This window comes from Aethalodelphis obliquidens, unplaced genomic scaffold (assembly GCF_003676395.1).
Source record: "Aethalodelphis obliquidens isolate GAN/ISIS:26980383/991018 unplaced genomic scaffold, ASM367639v1 scaffold22, whole genome shotgun sequence".
Taxonomy (NCBI): Eukaryota; Metazoa; Chordata; class Mammalia; order Artiodactyla; family Delphinidae; genus Aethalodelphis; species Aethalodelphis obliquidens.
In genome coordinates this window covers 14,378,063-14,399,626 of record NW_020837966.1, presented here as the reverse complement: position 1 = coordinate 14,399,626, position 21,564 = coordinate 14,378,063, and the positions used below count along the sequence as shown (strand labels likewise).

At 46.3% G+C, this 21,564-nt stretch overlaps 1 protein-coding gene across 1 annotated transcript in view; it reads left to right on the top strand.

Moving 5' to 3' along the window:
• LRIG1 (leucine rich repeats and immunoglobulin like domains 1) overlaps positions 1–21,564 on the top strand; it is a 120,845-nt gene that overhangs the window by 27,223 nt on the left and 72,058 nt on the right. The window contains exon 2 of the mRNA XM_027121337.1: positions 13,167–13,238. Within this exon, the coding sequence (XP_026977138.1) occupies positions 13,167–13,238 (72 nt within the window). The remainder of the gene's footprint in view (positions 1–13,166; positions 13,239–21,564) is intronic.

Here is a 21,564-nt window from a genome sequence, read left to right as displayed (position 1 = left end):
GGGAGGGAGTGAGGAGACAGGAAAGCCAGCCTGCAGAGTCTGACCTGGAGGACAGATTGGGTCTCGTCCCTGAATGCCTTAATTGCACAAACTCTGCCACACTCCGAACTGTACCCTGTTTGATTCCCTGTATCTCAGTACGTAGAACCCAACTGGCTTCTAACTGAAGAGGGTTTCGGATGCCACTTTTGTTAGTGTGAAGTCTGCAGGAGCAAGTCAGTCTCTCCCCACCAGAGTGATGGAGTCGGTTGACCAGGACAGGCTGAGCAGAGACTGTGACCAGTTCGAATTGGATTACGTCATCTTTAAGAAGGAGTGATGGTGGAAGCTGGGTGTGTGTGTATGTGTGTGTTCAACAGGTAACACGTGTTAGGCAAAGAAGTGCTGGCTGTTCATAGGGAAGCTGCCTCTCTGTAGCTGATGTCAGGGAGGTCTGGGTTTGGTAGGACCATGGCCTCTGATTTCCTGCTGGGATGGGAAGTGAATGGCTTTTGTCTCCCTAGCACTCACAGAGGTCCACATGGAGTTTCTGAGGTCTCTCCAGCCTGTAACTGGGAGTCCAAAGGGAGTTACTTGTGAATGACTTCCGGTAGAGCTTTTCATTGATTTTGCTAGTGATTTACTCTAAAAACGGACTCGCATCTTGTAGATACCAGTGGTCATTATTTTGTTGAGGTATAATTTAGCGGAATGTACTGTTAGGATCCAACCTTTAAGACACATCTTTGGGAGTAAATGACCTGGAACTACAAACTCTCAAGAGGCAGGGTGGTGGTGGGGAGGGTGTGGCTGTGAGGAGGTAGGTGTTAGGATGCCCTGGGCCCCTGCGAATGTTGATGGACCACATGGAAGAGGGAAAGCATCCTTTTTAGAAGTCTTGATGAATGATTAAAAAAAGAAGCAGCAACAAAAGTGTATTGCAGCTCCGTCATTTTCACCACCAGTTTTCCATTCGATGTAGTAAAAGTTTAGTATGTCCAGGGTGCAGGTCACAGGCGTCATCTGATGCTTTGTGTCTGTAATTTCAGTGAAAAGGAAGGCCCTGTATTGCAACAGCAGAAAGCACTCTATGCCAAAGCTGTGCTGAAATACCACCTGGCTGCCCCACCTTGACTTACGTAGCATCTCCTCGGCCGTTTCAACAACCAAAACCAGAGAAGTCACCATGGCCTCAGGACAGCGATGTGGATGGGCTTTTTTTTTTTTTTTTTTTTTTTGCGGAGGCTCAGTGGCCATGGCTCACAGGCCCAGCCGCTCCACAGCATGTGGGATCTTCCCGGACCGGGGCACGAACCCGTGTCCCCTGCATCGGCAGGCGGACTCTCAACCAGTGCGCCACCAGGGAAGCCCGTGGATGGGCTTTTAATTTTATGGTGTTTTCGTGACGTGTGAGCATCATAGAAAGAAAAATTTTGGCTTCAGCTGAGCATTTCATGACACGCATAAACTTTAAAAAGCCCAGTGGAAGAATTGACAGAACGAGATCCCAAGTCGATAAGCTAGCTAATAAAGTCAGCACCTTCACTGTTAGACAGGAGGCTGACCTTTCCAAACTGCGTTTTCTTTCAGATACTTAGCTCGAGTCCCTTGCATGCCTCCCTGTAATGCAGCGGATGTGTTCTCGAGAAATTGTGGGTCAATTCAGTTTTTGAACTTGGCTGACTTCATATCAGGGATCTGTTCTCTGTATTTGAGTCATCTTCATTTTTAAGTTGGGAGGTAGCTGGGAAAAGATGGGAGGATAAACCGAGAAGATAATATTTGACTGTTTGAAACCTAGAAGAAGACGTGGAAAACCAAGAAGAGAATGTTCGGTAATACTTGTGGGAACCTTGCGCTTAATCTGCTTGTAACGCAGAGTATCGCGGTGAATGCAAGTAAACCTAGATTTTTATGTTAGCTTTGTAGATTGTGGGTGCTTGGGCTTTGCACAGGCACAGAGAGATGCCTGAGACATTAGTGAATGCGGGGTGTGATTTCAGTTTGAAAAATAAAAGATGCATGTAAATTCCAGCGGAAGCTGCTAGGGCATTCCAGAGCACACCCCTAGGAACTTCTGGCTTTCCAGAAAGGGTTTTCCTTATGAGCAGCTCTATTCTGGGAAGGTAGTTATGCCCACTTATGTCATTCGTCCCTTAAAATTTTTTGTGTGGGAGTGGGAAAGGAAAGAGATGCTGATAAAACTAAGGTAAACTGTTCCTTGTAGAGATGTATTTGCTTTAAAAAAAAGTCTTTCATTTTCCTTCTTCCTCCCCTTTAAGGGGGACAATTAGGCAAATTATCATATATTGCCCTTTTGTAACCCAAAAGTATATTTGCCTCAAATCACTCTTCTAAATACTTCTTTTAAACAACATCAACAAACTCTGATCATCACACGTGCAAAGTTTAATTTTCATCTTTTGGCGTACATTTCTGTTACGTGAGGTTTATGTACTATTATTTTTTGTTGATTGGATTATGTTAGAGTGAATTTTAAGAGATGAGGGTTAAAAAAGCATAGAATGAATGCCTTAGTCCTTTCCTGGTTCTAGGAAACATCTAGACAAGAGTGTTTAGAATGGCGTGTAATGACTCAGATGGTGGGAAGGGGTTTTTTTGTTTGTTTGTTCTTAATATTTCAGTGTGTGTCTCTTGTACTCAGGGGAAGTAATCCATTATTGGAGGTTTCATTTCTGAAGAATCTTGAGTCACTGATACAGAACTTCTTTATCCCTTTATCCCAATGAAATCCTCAGTTGTAGCTTCTGCCAGCAAGACAGGCTCGGAATCTGGCCACCCTGTTCTTGCGACCAGGAGTACTTTTTATGGGGCCATGTTAAAATGGTTATTTCCCTCTCTGACAGTCACATTCCTCTCAGGGCCCTTAGGTGGGGGCATGAAGTGTGGGCAGTCACTCAGTGTTCAGTGGAGAAGCATTTCAGTGTGTTGGAAAAGGAAATTGATCACTTACGGTTGGTGGTTATGCCAACATTGACACAGTTAAATTCTCTTGCGTGAAGCATTCAATCAAAGAACGGTTCCTAAGGCGTTAGTAGTTTGCATCTTGCGTAGGTCAAGCCAAAGTTAATGAATTTCAAATCCCCATCACGGTTTTACTAAACACCCTGTATTTTGCAGTGGTTGGTTCCATTGGAAAATAATCTCCTGAAAGTGGATATTTGTAGTGACAGAGGGGTACAGGTGGAGGTGTTAGGACAGGAAGACAGTAATCTGTGACCAGAGGGGCACTGGTGGACTCTACAAAGCACTTGACAAACCAAGGATTCCAAATTTATCCACTGGATTAATGTGTCCCTCACTTCCTGTCCCGTTTGCCCGACTTGTTTTAACTACAACAGAAGCAAGAGCCTCCGTTTCCTGCCTCAGTAGAGCATGGTTTTCATTTAGGAAAATTCTCCTCCATTGTTTTTAACTGAAGGCACTCCAGCCTCTAAGTGTGTTGCTGGAGGTGAGCATGCGTTCTTGGCGCACGTCTGTCCCCTTTGGGTCCTGATTGATCAGCCCTCTTCCCTCACTGGAGCCCCTAGTGCCTTAGGACAAGGAGAGGTTGGTAGGGGTGGGAGCACCTGCATCTGAGGCATCACCACCCTCTGCTGTGCAGAGTGGCTGGGCTTGAGGAGGGAAGGATTCAGCTATGTGTGGGATGGTGCCTGGCAAGGGGCTGATGACTTTGGAAAGCCCTAGAGAGCTTAAGGACTGTCTGAAAGGGTGAATTGGTGATCCCTCTTCAGAGGTGATAAAGTAGAGAGCAGGTGACCAGACTCCTGTCCCCTCCCCTCCCCATTTCCAAGTCTCTGCAAAGCCACTTCTCTAATAGCAAAGCCAAATGATGGCTGTAGGTGCCTCTTCCCTGCTGGGGTGGTCCTGGGGGGCGGTCTCTTTGTGACAGGTGTGTGGGAGGCTCAGCCTGTGGCCAGCAGCTATTCTGTGCCTAAATTCTCTTTGTTTGTAAGGTCCCCCCCGCCAAAAAAAAACTGCAGAGCTGCGGCCGCTGCATCGGCTGGAGTACCTCTTCTTAATGAAGTTAATTAAATCTTTAAGGGTCCGTGATGCACAGGCCATATTTCATGAATGACTGTGGTGGGAAATTTGTGGGCTTCTCCCCCGTACATCCTCCACAATCAAACATGAGACTGCTTAAATAACAAAGCCTTATCATGTCCAGTTACTTTGTCTCTCTTTAGCCAAACTAAGATTTGGGCAGGCAAAACGGATCCGGAGGTCTCCTGTTTTAAGGGCTGTTGTGGAAAGCAAAGGCTGATTACTTTCAGTGGTGGTGGGCCCCTTGACTGTTTGGCTCAAAACTTGAAGTAGATGAACAAGGAGATATTCTGTTCCTGTGGGGATCAGCTTTAATGACCCTGTAGATTAACATTCATGGTGGACCTGGCACTGGGGTTTGCTAAGGTTTGTGTAACCCTTGACTTAACTGCCTGCTAGGTTGTATATCTGACAAACGTGGGGCTACTCTTCGCGACTTTGCCCTAAGACAATTCCTGTCTTGCCCCTCTCCTTTCTAGGAGGTCCTGACTTGGCTTTTTTTTTTTTTTTTTTTTAAGATTCATGCCTTCCGTGCCTTATTGTACTGTTCTGGCCTTGTTTCCTGAAACACGTCCTTAAAAACCATGCTGTTCTTCTACTGTTCTTCCAGGTTTAGCTAAGGTCTTGCGTTTTCTGATAAACCTTCCTCATCGCAGTTGGTCTTCCCTGCTCTGAACATCACCTGGACTCCGTGGGATCCACGCCAGGAGGACAAACTCAGATGCTTGCAGGGCCAGGGAGATACTGCAAATGAGTGAAGAGGTGCTGGGGGAGACAGTAGCAGTGGTGAGGTCTGTGGTCAGCCGGGGTCCTTGCTAAATGAATGTAGCTGAGTGTGCTGTCAGCGTGCCGGCCCCGTGATGACAGGCAGCCCACATTCTATTGCATTTCACTTTATTGCATTTTTTCACAAATCGAAGGTTTGTGGCAACCCTGCCTCGAGCAAGTCTGTTGGCACCGTTTTTCTAACAGCGTTATTTTATAATTAAGGTATGTCCATTCTTCTTTCAGACGTAATGCCGTTGCACACTTATGGATTACAGTATAGTGTAAAGACATAATTTTGTATGCACTGGAAAACCACAAAATTTGTCCGATTTGCAGTATTGCGATATTCGCTGTATTGCGGTGGTCTGGAACCGAGCCCACAGTATCTCTGAGGTATGCCTGTAATTTCAAGAGAAGCTGAAACTTTTTATTATTTGCTAAAAACTTTAGGTTTCTCCAAACACTCTTCACTCAGAAAGAAATTTCCCTGCAACCACCTTTGGCCCAAAAGCTGCCAGTTTGCAACTCCTGGTCCATCATTCCCAAGATGCTTGCCCTGTCACAGCCTTTGGCTGCAATTATTTGGTCCAGAGACTTATCTGACCAGTAGGTTGTAAACTCCTTAAGGTCAAGGACTAGATCTTATCCTGATTTGTATTAGAATTTAACCTAAGTGCATTGCAGATTGTAGACAAACACTCAATAAATATTTGGCAAATTTGACATCTGCTGGGTGCTGTAGGACAAAGACTTAAACCTCCATTCAAATCAACCAACAGGCCCAGGTGAGATGTGTGAGATATTAAGGCAGAGAAGCACATTTAAGACTGGCGGGATTACAGAGGCACACGCGGCTGACTTCTCTCAAACAATGTCTTAAGCATCAGAATTCAGAGACCCACACCAATTTCTAAAGCCGATTTTAAGGAGTGACTGACTCTGGGGTTTGTATAATGGCTAGTGTGTATTATTTCTTCTTTTGAGTTGCTTGTAAGCCTCATTTGCATAGAGAATTATCTGTGTAACATTTTCAAAAATCGGACTCATTACTGACTTTGTTCAGCGTTAGTGACCAAAAGCTCTCAAGGTGAGCTGTACGTATTGAGTTGCTATCAAGTGATTTTACATTGGATTATTTGCTGAATGTGTTTCTTTTTCCAAGCCTCAGTTTAGGCAATATATGGTTGATCAGCTTACTGAAGAAAGACAAGTACAGAACTACCTTCTGAGTGGGAATTCTTGGGTGACGATGTCAGAGGAGTGATTCCAGTTTAAGATACAGTTTTATCATTCTCAGTGTAAGCCTTTAATGTGTATGAATAGGCCATTCAGTTGTGGCTTTTGGTTAATGAGGGGGAAAAACATTGCAACAGAAAAAAAAAAGATAAGGACATCTGATATCCTAGATTTAAAAAGAAATCTCTTCTCGTAAAACCTTATAACGTGGGCCTAGGGAACACAGTGTGGTGATTTCATTGGAACTTGATGTGTAATTCCTCAGAAGGTAAAAATGCAGCAGAAACAGCCTTAAAAGCTTAAGGGATTAAATAACTTTAACAAGTCACATGCTCTTCCTCATTCACACCCCTTGAAATTTGAAAGGACCCATCACTTTTTCCCAGTTAGACCTAGGCTGGTGACTCCTTTTTTAATGGACGACCAATAGCACAGTGTGAGGTCAAGTAGAGACGTACAGATGAAGCCCACAGTTTCCCAAGAAAGAAGAGGTTCCCAGGCTAGTCATGTGTGCCCCATGTGCTCAGCAGTTGGGTCATTGGATTGCTTCACACTTTTCTTTCCGGCTGTATTCTTCACTTTAGCCAACATCTGAAAGGTAAAACATGCAAACTCCTGTGCCGTTCAGGAGCCCAGACAGGGCTGAGTACTGGGAAATAGACGGGCCTGGAAACCAAACTGAATGGGAAAACTTCCTTCCCCAGGGAATGCCTGTCACAGATTTGGGACCAGTTCCTTCCACTCTGAATTATTATTCTTATTAAAGTTGAAAAATACAGCCATGCATTGCACCTTCCTTCCCCGTGAGAGGTTCGGCCTGTACGGTCAGGGGTCTGTGAGCCGTGCCTGTTTTTGAGGATGAAGTGCTAAAGACGTTGTCTAATGATACTGGGGTTATTTGCTCACCACACCTTACTCAGAAGTAAACGGAACTTTTTATCCCTCAACTTGCAAGGAATGAATGAATTATTGTTTGCCAGCTTTGAATGGCGTTTGCCAAGTTTGTAATATGTGGTTCTGGTTGTCATCCAGGAAGATGCTGGTCAGATTATGTAAATACTGATTAAGCCTATAGAATTACGTTCAGAGGGCATTTCTTTTTTATAAGAGCGTCTTCCTTGTGGATCGAGTTCTCAAAGCTCTCTCCTCTGTCGGAGTTGGTTAAGAACTGTGTGTGTCTAGAGGATGTCGGCTGAGATCCGTGCCGCTCCGCCACCACGTGTTTAACAAAGCTCTTGAATTATTGGGAAATTCAAATTTATTTTTTATTTTATTAAAAATTTTTTTGGTTGTACTATGATGGATGTACAGTGTTGTGTGTCAGTTTCAGGTGTACAGCAAAGTGAAGCAGTTATACATATACATATATCCATTCTTTTTTAGATTCTTTTCCCATATAGGCCATTACAGAGTATTGAGTTTTCTGTGCTATACAGTAGGTCCTTATTAGTTATCTATTTTATATATAGTAATGTGTATGAGTCAATCCCAATCTCCCAATTTATCCCTCTCCCCCCCCCTTACCCCGGTAACCATAAGTTTGTTTTCTACATCTGTAACTCTATACCTGTTTTGTAATTTTTCACAGAATGAGAACAAAAAATTTTACAATTTGTATGGAAACACAAAAGATCCCGAATAGCCAAAGCAATCTTGAGAAAGAAAAACGGAGCTGGAGCAATCAGGCTCCCTGACTTGAGACTGTACTATAAAGCTATGGTCGTCAAAGTTATTTTTAAAGTCCAAGTGTCTTCCCTACGTGCTGTTTCACTTTAAATATTTGTTGATTACTTTATGATTCAGACATATTTGTTGATTACTCCATGATTTAGATTAATAGAAATTGCAGGGATGACGGACATGTCCTCTCCCTGCATCGTGCAGTCAAGACAGTAGCCGCTAGCCGCAGGTGGTTGGACATTTGGAAAATGGCTAGTGTCACTGAGACACTGAATTCTTAATTTTCTGTAATCTTAATTAAAGCGTAAATGTCAGTAGTCACAGGGCTAGTGGCTGCTGAATTGCAGATCACAGGTTTACAGAACAGTGGGGATTTCTCAGCTATTTGAACACTTAGCTCTTCTCATTCTGTGGGATCAGGGTAGGGGGTCTTGCCAGGAAAAAGGCTCAGCAAAAAGATTACTGTCGTGCACCGTTGAACCCTTTGCTTTTCAGCCGCAGATAAAACCTGGCTAAGACTTGAGCTGGTCTCTGCCGAGAGGCCTCCTGTGTGTTGGGCAAATGGTGGGCTGGACAGTCATCTCTCAGCACGTTAGCAGAAAGGGTATCTACGGCCGGGCTCCATTGTTCGAAGATCTGCGCACCCTTTGTGCCAAGAACAAGGGAAGTGTATGTTATGACCATGGCTGACACACTGTTTAATGAAAGGTGCAATTGGCAGTAACTAAATTCCCTGAGGTTTCTTTCCCCTCTGCTTTGCTCCTGAAAGGTGCAGAAATGTTTTTGACAGCATCTGTCCTGCTGACAGATGAATTGTTTTGACAGGAGAATCTGAAACCTTCAACTGAAGACACACTCAGATGTCGGGCCTGGTAAGGGGCAATCGTGTCTGTAGAAATAAGTGAGATGCTTTTGACTGGTGTGCATGTCAGCCGCCACCTGAAAGAAAGGCCTCGTGAAAGGTTTTTCGCCGATTAACCCTTGGATTGTTCTTCAGACCTGAGATGAGAATTCGTACCCCTCTCTCCACAGTTCTTGGGCTGAGTAGATGGATGTCCTTAATCATTGAGGAATGGACGTTGTCAGGAAGCATGGCAGTCAAAGGTTTTTTGTGGGTTTTTTTTTTAAAAACTTCATTATACTGGGAAAAAAACCCCACCAATGTTCATAGCAGCATGATTCACGGTAGCCAAAAGATGGAAACAAGCCAACTGTCCATCAGCTGTTAAAGGGATAAACAAAACGTGAGTGAGATACATACTTACCTGCATGCAATGGAATAATGGAATGCTATTCAGCCACAAAAAGGAACAGGAAATTCTGACACATGCTACGACGTGGACACACCTTGAGGGCATTGTGCTGAGTGAAATAAGCCAGACACACACGGTCGTATACTGTATGGCTCCACTTCTATGAAGTACGGAGCCACGTTAAATTCATACAGACACCGTGTAGAGTGGAGGAGGCCAGCCCCGGGGGGGAGGGGAGAGTGGGAAGTCAGTGCTTCATGAGTGTGGCATTTCAGTTGGAAAAGATGCGTAAAAAGTTCTAGTGAGGAATGGATGGTGGTGATGGTTGCACCACAATGAGAATATACTTAATGCCCCCGAACCGTACATTTAAAGATGGTCAGGATGGTCCATTTTGTGTTATATATATTTTTACCACGATAAAAAAATTATTATGCTGGGAGTGTGCCTCCCAGAAATGAGCAAACAAGAAAATGTCTGAGGATTTGACTTCAGATTGTATTTATTTGTCAGGGGGAATAAATATTTTCCCCATTTCCTGATAAAGCAGTTGATGATCAGCAGCTTGTACCAGGATTTGTTTCTCAAGACTAAAAAGCTAGGCAGCTCTGCGTCCACAAGCACAGCTGTTCCAAGGGACCCGAGCCTCAGCCACTGTCTTCTGTCTGTGTGGCTGATAGGCACTCGAGAGGATAATTACTCTTAGAGCCAGTCTGCAGACACTCAGTTGTTGATATATGGCTTTTCTAGTTCATTGAAAGTCAAAAAGTCACCGCATCCAGGCAGACCCAGTGAGTGCTTAAATTTCCACTGACAAGTATCTAAAGCTTTGTTGCTGCTTCCTAGAATCTCCATGTTAAGTCCTGTTACTGGCTGGTTTCTTGATACAACTAGCTTATGGAAGCCCCCTTTCTCAAGCTGCCTTATCTAAAAAGCAGAATTTGTGTAGCATTTTTGAAATTTAAATAAATTGTGTGTGCTCTTTAAGGGAAAGATGGACCAAGGGGTGTTGTGATTTAAAGTGGTTTTATTCTTTTTTTTTAATCTTTTTATTCTATTTATTTATTTATGGCTGCGTTGGGTCTCTGTTGTTGAGCGTGGGCTTTCTCTAGTTGTGGCTAGTGAGGGCTACTCTTTGTTGCGGTGCGTGGGCTTCTCATTACAGTGGCTTCTCTTTGTTGCAGAGCACGGGCTCTAGACGCACGGGCTTCAGTAGTTCTGGCATTCAGGCTCAGTAGTTGTGGCTCGTGGGCTCTAGAGCGCAGGCTCAGTAGTTGTGGCTCGTGGGCTCTAGAGCGCAGGCTCAGTAGTTGTGGCTCACGGGCTCTAGAGTGCAGGCTCAGTAGTTGTGGCACATGGGCTTAGCTGCTCTGTGGCATGTGGGATCTTCCCGGACCAGGGCTCGAACCCGTGCCCCTGCATTGGCAGGCAGATTCTTAACCTCTGTGCCACCAGGGAAGTCCAAAAGTGGTTTTATTCTAATACTGAGTTGCTGAAGGATGTGGACCCTCCTGGGGTGGGAATTGAGGGAAGTGATTTCATTCCAGAGCGTTCAAAATGGAGCCACCAGGAATTGCTTGGGTCCTGGATCCTGTGAGCCCCAGCTCCAGCCCTGGCCACGTATAACAAGCCAGAAATAAGTTATTCATTTTGAACCTAAATCAGAGCTTGAAAAACAGTGGTTCTTGGGCTAAATATGGTCTGCATTTATATATATACTTGAAGAATTGAAACGATTTCACATAAAAATTCACAGATTGAGCCTCTCTTGGAAATGGAGGAGACTGGTCAATACCACCCTTGTTTCTGGAAATAGGAGCAAATGCCCCCTGTAGGTGGAGGGTGGGTGAGTGGCCACTACTGTGTCAACCTCATTCCACACCTGGCAGGTGACCACCCGCATTACTTGCTTGCCCTTCCTACTGTTGCCTTTGTGGTTTCTGAGTCTTTCTCTCATGCTTCCTTTAGCCCAACAACTCCCATTACCTATGATGATATAAATGTCACAGTCATTATAAACTCACAGTATCTGCAGACCCAGAAACGAGATTTCCACCCGCCTTTGTCATGATAATATGCTCACCATAGAAGAAAATTTCAGTCTTTTCAGTCCTTTTTGTGACGTGAGAGAATTCTCTCCATTTGTGGATTTTCTGTTCCAAGTCTAACCTGCTGGTTTCTAAGTATCCCATTGTAAATACTCCTAAGAGCAGACAAGCTCACACTTGACTTCAATAGGTGCTTTAAAAATTACCACCTTCAATTTTTATGGTATCATAATCCTTGGACAAATTGCTTTTAATTCAGGCTGTGCCCTGAACACAGATGTGCCATTAATTTTCAAGGGTAGTTTGACTTTTATTTAGATGAATGTCTTGAGTTGACAGTGAAATGTCTGTCAGCTCTGGCCTAGTATTGATTGGAATGTCTCTGGAAGAAGCTTCAAAGAAAGCTGGCACTTAATGTGATGCTGGGCCCCTTAAGAGACAGACTCTAAACTCATGATTCGCGGTACTTGTTAATTGTCAGTAATGGCAATGGAATGAATAGCTGAGATGAAAAATGTCAGCCAGCCCCTTCGGCATACACAGGACTAGGTGTATTTTAGTGGCAGGGAGCAGGGCACAGTGCACAGTTAAGAAGTAAGGGCCCAGGGCTTCCCTGGTGGCGCAGTGGTTGAGAGTCTGCCCGCCGATGCAGGGGACACGGGTTCGGGCCCCGGTCCGGGAAGATCCCACGTGCCGCGGAGCGGCTGGGCCCGTGAGCCATGGCCGCTGAGCCTGCGCATCCGGAGCCTGTGCTCCACAACGGGAGAGGCCACAACGGTGAGAGGCCCGCGTACCGCAAAAAAAAAAATAAATAAAGAAGAAGAAGTAAGGGCCCCTGTGGTCCGCATCTCTGTGGATTCTGTTCCTGGAAGATTAAGCTGGTCTGGGTTTAAGGGTGTGATCTGAGAAGCTCAGCTGATCAAACATTGCCCGACTTGGTCCTTGTCTTCCTCCGAGGAAGGGGGTCGGGGATGAAGGGGAGAGAGATGTAGTTCTGAATAATTGTGGTGGATGCTCTCATCTCGAGGAGACTGCTGGCATGTGAGCCTTTGGTTCACACCGATGTTTCCCTGTGACACTGATCCTCTCTCCTGTGTGCTTATCACGCGAAATATTTATTCATTGACGGTAGGAATGTTGTGTTCGTATAAACCTTATGATTAGGGTTGTACATTGCTCACTTCTTAAACGGTCCTTTGAACTTGGAGTGTACATCTGAGCGATTTTTCATCTTAAGTTCTTGTTTAGACCAAGCTCTCTCAACCTTTGTATGTTAGCGTTGACACTTAGGGCTGGATAATCATCTGTTGTTAAGGGCTGTCCTGTGCGTTGTACGATGTTTAGCAGCATCCTTGTCCTCTACCCACCAGATGCCAGTAGCACCCCCCCCCCCACCTTCCCTGCAGTCGTGACAACCAGAAGTGTCTCCAGACTTTGCCAAATGTCATCCCTGGTTGAGGACCACGGATTTTTAGCCAAAGAAGGATCAGTCTCCAGCCCTTCTTTCCCTTTACTACTTCTTGATAGTGTTTGATGCCTTAGTCAAACATTAATTTTAAAAAATGCCATTTAGGGCTTCCCTGGTGGCGCAGTGGTTGAGAGTCCGCCTGCCGATGCAGGGGACACGGGTTCGTGCCCCGGTCCGGGAAGATCCCACGTGCCGCAGAGCGGCTGGGCCCATGAGCCATGGCCGCTGAGCCTGCGTGTCCGGAGCCTGTGCTCCGCAACGGGAGAGGCCACAACAGTGAGAGGCCCGCGTACCGCAAAAAAAAAAAAAATGCCATTTAGAATAGCCTTGGACTTGATATGGTACAAAGCATTTGGACCAGCATGCTCTAGTGTAAAGTAGGAGGGTTAGCTTCCCTCAGAATTTCTTTATAAAGTTGTGAAGTGGCAAAATGGTATTGATTGAAATCCATTTGGATTTAGCCAACCTCAAGTGAATTGAGATTTTCACAGTGGCTTGTTTATGGATCCAAGCGGGGACGAGGTATAGCTGTAAATCTCATTATCAATAAGATTACTTAAAACAGGGCGTGAGATACGGGCAGTTATGAGGGGAGGGATGGGTCGACGATTCCTGAATTTGAGGGTACTGATTGAATTTTTTGTTTGTTTTTTGCTCTCCTTTTACCAGAAACCTGAGTCACAGCAAACTTTCTGAGATTGATCCTGCTGGTTTTGAGGACTTGCCGAATCTACAAGAAGTGTGAGTGCTTTTCCCCAAACTTCTTGGGGGTTGGCGGGATGGAGAGCTCCTTGGGAAGATTCTCTCTTATGGCACCGTCGCTCTCTTCCCTGGATCAGCAGTCTGAACTTGTTAGAAGGAGCATCTGTGAGGGACTGTCAGTGACAAACTGTCCTACTTAGTTAGTGCTCCTTCACTGAAGCCCCCCTCTTTTTCCTGGGCAGTCCAGCAGGTGTGGAGTTACTGGAAATCACAAGTCCATGGTGGGTGTATAGGCTTGTGGGAAGCCTGGTGGACCAGCTGGTTTAACACACCTGGCTAGTACTTCCCCCAGTTCCCAGGGCGCTAGAGCAGCCTGCTTTGCAGGGACATTTGCGCCAGCCCACCCCTTCTGTTTCCCAGGAAACCAAGGTATAGAGGAATAGATAGTAAGGTAGACTTTCTCTTCCCATCTCCAAAGAGAACTAGACATTACTGCCTTTGGAACTCTAGGCTTGCTGCCTCTTGCAGTATCCTTTAAATCAGGCCTCAATCTTTTCTTCTTCTCCTCCTCCTCCTCTTCTTCCTCCTCCTCCTCCTCTTCCTCCTCCTCCTCTTCCTTCTCCTCTTCCTCCTCCTCCTCCTCTTCCTCCTCCTTCTCCTCCTCCTCTTCCTCTTCCTCCTTCTCCTCCTCCTCTTCCTCCTCCTCTTCCTCTTCCTCCTCCTCTTCCTCCTCCTCCTCCTCCTCCTCCTCTTCCTCTTCCTCCTCCTCTTCCTCCTCCTCCTCTTCCTCCTCCTCCTCTTCCTCCTCCTCCTCTTCCTCCTCCTCCTCCTCCTCCTCCTCTTCCTCCTCCTCCTCCTCCTCTTCCTCCTCCTCCTCCTCCTCTTCCTCCTCTTCCTCTACTTTTTCTTCTTCTTCTTTTTAATGTAAAGAATTCTGCTTTTAACATGGATGTTAGGGTTATGAGGATTTTAGTTCCACGGGGACTTTAGAGAAAAGCCATGCATACCCACTGCAGAAAATCTGTAAACTGTAGAAATATGTAAAAACAAATGAAAATCACTAGAATTATCACCCAGACCTAACCATTGTGAACACTTAGTGAAAAATATACACCTCTACACTTAAAATTCTGGAATCAAGCTGTGTTTATATTGTGGTATTATGTCTGTTTTTTTTCTTATCCTTACATTTTGACTACTTTGTCATGTAAATTAAAAGGTTTTTACTATCCCATTTCAATTTTTGTGTAAAACTACTACACATGAATATTCCATAAATCATTCACCCAGTGCTTCTATTGTTAGATATTTTTTAGAGATTATTAAGTGCTTTACATATGTTACTTACTATATGTAACTGATAAAAGTCCTTGTTTATTATTCTTCGATTCCATTGTTGATGATTTATCTAAAGGAAATTTAATCAGATGGTGCAATTTGTAAAATACTGGCATTCCCTACCGCCATCTCCAGATTCTCCAAGATGGCGTTTATGATTTCCATGTCTGTTTTAAAAAGGTTTCAACTTCCAAAGTTAAAGGAAGATCAGAGTTGGAAGGGGCTCTTGGAAATACTTTGTCCAGGATCATTATTTTCCCATAGGGTCAACAGACCAGTGGTCAGGGCAGGGAAGTTTGGAGTGGGTTTTTATGTTAGTTTGCCAAAAAGACCACAGACTGGGTGACTTCAAGGACGGAAACTTATTTTCTCACAGTTTTGGAGGCTGGAAGTTCAAGAGCAGGGTCCTGGCACGGTTGGTTTCCACTGAAGCCACCTTCTTGCCACCTCTTCACGTGGCCTTTCCTTTATATGTGCACTTCCCTGGTGCCTCTTGTGTGTGTCCAAATGTCCTCTTCTTAAAAGGGCACCAGCTATATTGGATTAGGACCCATCCATATGACCTCTTTCAAGACCCTTTCTCCAAATGCAGTCACATTCTGAGGTACTGAGGGCTAGGAGTTCAACATATGAATCTTGAGGGAATACAGTTCAGGCCATCACAGTCACCCAAGATGATAAACGCAGTCCATCAAGGAACCGGTTTGCTTCATAACCCAGTGCTTTCCCCTGATCCAGGCTGCCTTTAATGCTTGTGGTTATGATATTCAGCTTCTGCATGTTGAGTCTCAGAGCTTAGTGGTTTCTTTTAGAATTGGACAAAAACAAATTGAGGTGTTTCTTCTGGCATTATTCAAGCTTTCATTTAACATTTCCTCGAATACCTAGTATGAGCCAGGCACTGCTGTGCTGCTGGGAGCACAGGAGTGAATAAGACAGGCATACAGGGCTAGGATTAGGGCTGGCAAATGAGGCATTCGCCTCAGGTGCAGAATTTAAGGGGCCTCTAAAAACTCAGCATTTGAGATAAACGATACCTTAATGCAGTATTTAAAACATCACAATGAATGCCCAAGAAACCCCATGGTCGACAAAATACCAGAAGTTCTGGTAAAGTCACGATCAGCTTTACTCACCTTTCCTTTGCCCCAGGCTCCAGTCTGGCTTGACCCGGCACTGTTGCCAATCCCGTCTTGGTGTGAAAACTTAGATACTCTGTTCTTAATGAATTTCGTTTTTTGTGTTCACTTTGATATTTAAAAAACACTGCATTCAGATATTCTTATCCTGGCTCCAGAGTTTTTCGACGGCCCCTTAAATGCTGCTCCCCTTCTCCCCCAATCCTGGCGCTGCAGACAAACCTCGCCTCTCACAGGACTCACGTTAAGATGGGGCACGACCTAGGGGTAACAAGGAAACCAGTAGGACTCACTGGTGGTAAGTGTTAAGGGGGCGTAGGACAGGGTCTCGGGAGGATTTTCTTCTTTTGTGATTTTGGAGGGGTGAGAACGGAGCCAGCGTGCTTAGGATGGTGATGATCAGATCAAGCAAATGTGAACGGTGTGGACAGGACAGGCTGCAAATACAGGCCCCCAAGGAAGGAAGAGGACGAGGGCCGTTGTGCCAGGAGTGCATGAGGGGTGGGGTGTGTGGCCAGCGCCTGGGTCCTGCAGGGCCCTGGGGGTCATGTTAGGTTATGGTTCCAAAATCATTGGCCCTGCCATAAATTTGGGGCACAGTAGATGCTCCCATGAGCCTTTTCTGCATTATTTTCTCTAGTTTTCTTTTTCCATTGGTTCCTTCCCCAGACAGCCTTTCAATTTTCATTTGGTTTGGTTCCCTTGACCTCCGGCTTCTAATCCCCCTTCTACTTGGTGCTTTTTTGGAACGTAAACCCCACCCAGATCTAGAGCTGAGAGCATCTGACTTGCACCTGTCCTTCACTGGGGATGCTGGTTAGTCTTAAAAATAAATTCCCCGAGTCCCAACGGCCGCAGTCATCACAGCAGCACCACACTCAAACTTTGGGGAAGACTGCCTCATTTCACCCTGACACCAGTTCTATCTGATTTAAATTCTTTCCTTTACAGTTATTTTCTCCACTTTACAAAGGAGGAAATGGAAGCTCGGAGAGGTTAAATAAACCTCTGCAGTGTTGCCTAGTTGGTAAAGCTGAGAGCTGAACTCAGATCTGTTTGATTCCCAGAGCTGTGCATTTAACCCTGAAGCTGCACTGCCCTAAATCCCCATACCCCCCTCATCTCAACCCACAGCCTTCCACCGAAGATTTTAAAAGGACAGGAAGTGCAGTGTTTCTCTCCTGTATCACTCGTCCTGCACCAGTCTTCTCTCTCTAGGTACCGGGTATTTCCTCTTAACTCCTCCAGACCCCTTGTCCAAACCCACACTCCCTCCAAGCCCAGCCTCCCTTCTCCCCTCCCAACCTGCCTTTTCTCCCTCCCCTGAGCTCCTGTTGAATTTAGGGACAGGAGGAGGCTCCTCACCCACTCCTCTGCGCTCTCTCTCTGCTGTGTGTGCCTTCTCTCCTTTTTCCCGCTAATGCACGCAGGAATGTTGACACGTGTAGCTGGCCACTGTGCCCAGCCGTCCACACCTTATGGACATTCTACCTTTTTGAGACGGTTGGAGGAGTCGAGGCCTGGGCACCTGGCTGCAATTGCACAGCTAGTACATGGGAGAGCTGGGCCTGCAGTCCTCAGTCTAACTCCTGTCCCAAGCTCTCCATGGCAGCGCTGCCTTCCTGGGTGTGGGAGTTGTAAAGACACGGATTGCCCTTTATGGATGCAGTAGCGGGTACTGGGGAAAACGCACATTTGGTAGCAAGCAGACCTGGATTTGAGTTCTGGTTCTGCCCCTTATGGGGACTGTGTCCTTGGACAAGTTATTTACCTCTGTGCCTCTTTTCCCTCTTCTGGAACATGGGCATAATGACGCGTTAGCGAATTATAATAAATACTCATTGGAGCTGATGTCCAGAGCCTTGCCCACGGGGAGGGTTCCCTGTGTGTTATTTCTCTTCTCTTCTGCTACTCTCAGAAGCACACAGCGCACGCCCCTCGCCCCGAGCTGGGCACCTTGTTAAGAAACAAATCCTTGAGGGCCGATAGGTTGAACCTTTACCACCGTGACCACCTCTGGTCCCTGGTGTCACACCGTGGGATGGACGAGACAAATTCCCCGGGGCCCCAGAGCAGTGGAACTTCTCACTGATAAGGATCGGAGCCCTTCCCGAAGGGAATTTTAATACATGACGGAGGCAGAAAGAGGCCGTCAGGAGTGCAGGGTGGGGAGGTGGAGAAGGATATTGAAGAAAAGAAAAAAATCACAGCCGACACACAATTGCTTCTAAATTAACTGGGTCTCCCGGGAGCTGTCAGTTCCTCCTAAACCCTGCACAGCCACTCGAGTCTGGAAAGCTGAGCGCAAGGGGAACCACAGGCTGGCAAAGCGGCGGGCGGTGGTTTAGCAGTGGTTTTATTTTGGAGGCCGGAACCACAGAGCATCACAGGCCAGTGGGAGGGAGAGAGCGAGCCGGCGGAGGCCCCCGGAGGACGTGAGGATGCTCGTGCACCTGCTGCCAAGCCACCTGGTCCTCACTGCCCGCAGCTCCGAGGAAAGCCCACCAGGGAGGGCTTCCAGCCAGCGGGCCTGGACGGCGAGGCTCCGCTATTAATAAGAGGGGCTATTTATACCGGCCTCTTTCAAAACGGCACTCGGATCACGTTACTGCTGCCTGGCCCGGGAATGCTTCATGTGGGTGCTGTCGTGTGCTTTCCAGGGCTGTTGACCTAAAATGTTCCTGAAGGCGGCGAGGAAGGCTGAGTGTGCCCTGCCGCTGGGTATTTATGGCTCACCCTCTGGTGTCCCAGGCTTCTGCTCTCCCCCCTCCACGTGTGCGTGTACGCGGTGTGTTTAAGGGCGGGGTGAACTCCCAAGGGGGTGTCCTGTGAGGCACTGCTTTGGGGCTATGAATTACCCCCACCTGTTAAGCATGTACTGTATATCTGGCTCTCTCCTAGGCTGTTAGATTTAATGATTTCAGCCAGATCCTGCCAGAACCCTGTGAAGCTGGTGCTCGTACTTTGCACACACTGGGGAGATGGAAGCTAAGGCACAGTGAGGCTAAGTGACACGCCGAAGGCCATTCGATCGGTAGGGGTGGGCTCGGGGTAGAATGGACCCGGGTCTGTCTGATGTAAAAATCTGAGCTAATCCCCTCCAAATAACCCCTGCTCTGCTGTGCCGCAACTGGGCCTCAGTTTCTTCTTTTAAGGTGAGGTGATGATTTAGTGCCTTCCTCAAAGGGTTGACATGTCATTCAGTGAGACGTGGCACATAAAGCCCTCAGCACAGAGCCTGGCACGTAGAAAAGCGTTTGCCCTTGTTGTTTATAAGTGCCGACTTCAAGTAACTATATCCTATGTCACGATATTAAAATAACTGTATCCGGCCAGCTGGTATACACACTATATCGTAAGTCTTGCCAAAGTCGTTATGCAGTCTGCCTTATTCTCAAGTAGCTGAAAACACTAATAACAGTTATTGATTTGGAGTCTGTCCCCGACTCCAAAGTAGCAGCGTGCTCCTACCTGCTACTGACGACTTTCTCCTGCTTGAGAAACAAAACGAACTGACGTTCCAACCCCCGGCCCAACTTTGACTGTTAGTGGCAGCTCCCTTTGTGTTTGGAAACAACCAAACTGCCTACGAATTGGCGGATCGGCTAAATAAATTATGGTTCATTCATACCGTTCATCCCAGCCGAGGAGCGGTCCACCGCTGGTTAAAAGAATTAGGGAGATTTCCAAGATCTCTTACTAAGGGGAAAACTGGTACTGAACAGTCTGTATAACACACAAGCATCTGCGTGAAAGAAAAACACGTGTCCATCCCTAGTAGCCGGCAGCTGGAGGAGGCCGACCAGCGGCCTGGAGGGCAAGGAAGCTGTGTATTTCAATATGTATTCCTGGTGTTCTTTTTTGAAACAGTTTGGAATTTTACTGTGTGCTTGTCTCAGCTATCAGTATATAAATAAATATGGCCAAAAATTTTTTAAAAACCAGAAAGCGCTATAAGTCAGAATGACCTGTGGGTTTGTTTTTCGTTGTTTCTTGATGCCTAATTCGACTGAGGCAGTCACAGTAGTGAAAGTCCTCAGAAGCATCCTTTTTTAACATTTTGCATCTTGCAGAATGTAAAAGCTTCCTATAAAGCAAGTCGAGGACGTAAATGGGAGTTTCAGAGAGAGCTGAGGGGGCCCAGGAGGGTGGGAAAGGCCCACCTCCGCGTCTGCCCAGGGGGGACCCCCCGCCCCCACCCCCATATCTTTTTCACACCTTTTCCAGCTGCAGGGTTGGGCCACAATTCGCGGTCTGATGCTCCTGGAGCACTTCTCGGTCCTGAATCATCAGGAAAAGGTTCAGTTATAGAAGCCAGATATTTTAGAAGGGTGTTTAGGGCCTTGGATGGAAGCAAATTTGGGGGGGAGTCCAAAGTGGGGGAAGATTGCACAGCCCGAGGTATTCAGAAGATTTCATCAAACACAATCCTAAATTCCGACAATGTCTTTACGTGTGGAGACTGTGCTGAACTTCCCGAGGGCCCTTCCCCGCCCAGCTCTGGCTGTGCTATTTTTGACCGGTCTCTATTTCAGTCTGGCAAGTTGGTCGTGTCTCAGCGCGAGTTGGTCCTCCGTTGCCTTCTGAGGGTAGTGTTCTGGTTTCAACCAGGGGCAGCGTGAACAAAGAGAGAGCCCGCAGTGGTGGAGCTGACTCAGATTTACTAGCGGTTCTTTTTAAGTAGAAATGATCCAGAAGTAAGCTAGCCTTGTAGATCTTCTCCTTTGAGCTCCATCTGACCTCTTCATAAATCCAGCAGCCCTGCTGAGATCAGAGCCTGCGATTTCTGCCTCATCCTGTTGACTCCGGGCTGCTGATCCAGACCTAAAATGTCCTGTTCACCTTCAGCACTGGTCCACGGCACCTGCACACTCTGCTTCCAGCATTTGGGTCGAGATACGAGATATTATGATGATGCCCCTTCTCCTTGTTCATTTATTATTCTGTGAAATTGGGTGGAGCAGTTTGTCATATGTGCAGCAGGGGTGGCCCGAGACCGAGCTCATTCAGCCAGAGTTCCCCTGCAGTGAAGTCCATACTGTTCATTTTGGATTTAAAATCAAGTCCAGTCCTAAGCGACGGCAGTGCAGTTACCATGTTACCCAAGGAATTATGGGCTTTCTGCCTGCTGGCCTTTTCGCTTGGTGGCTCTCCTTTGATTTGAAATTTAGAGAACTTACCTGTAAGGTGGGGAACAGTACTAGTACCTGGTTCCAACCTCAGAGGTGTAGCGATGCAGTGACATAATACTGTAGGGTTGCTACCGTCGCTATAAATAAGTAGAGGTGATGGTTAAGAACCTAAACTTTGGGGCTAGACACACAGGGCCACTGCCTTTTACTACTGGTGACCTTGGGCAAATTACTTAACGTCTTAGTGATTCAGTTTCCCCATTGGTACAATGACATTGTTCATGGGGCCTGCCTTGTAGGGCTCTAAAGACGGGTCCGTGTACTGAAAGGCTCTTAGAGTCGTACCTGGCGCATAATAAGCCCTCAGTAAGTTAGCTGCCGCTATTATTATTATGACCCCCCCAACACCTGTGTTGGAGAGTAAATCTGTAAGAAATGAAGAGTTCTTAAGCAAGCTGCCTTCTTGGCAACAGGCCCCTGACCTTAGTTTCCCTTGCTCTGATAAGATCTGAGGCTGTCTTCTAGTGATAACGTGCATTTACGGTACTGTGAAGATTTATTAGTAGAGATTCACACTGATGGAGTGTTTTCAGCATCCCTGTACCGAGATAGGAAACGGATCGCAGCAGGGGTGGAGAGATAAAAGGTGAAGGAGAAGCAATCTGATTTAGGGGGCGGTCAGATAAGAGACTGTTAAAGTAATTAATTGTCTCCTTCAACACACAAACAAGGGCCCTTTAAGTGGAGAAGGGATTT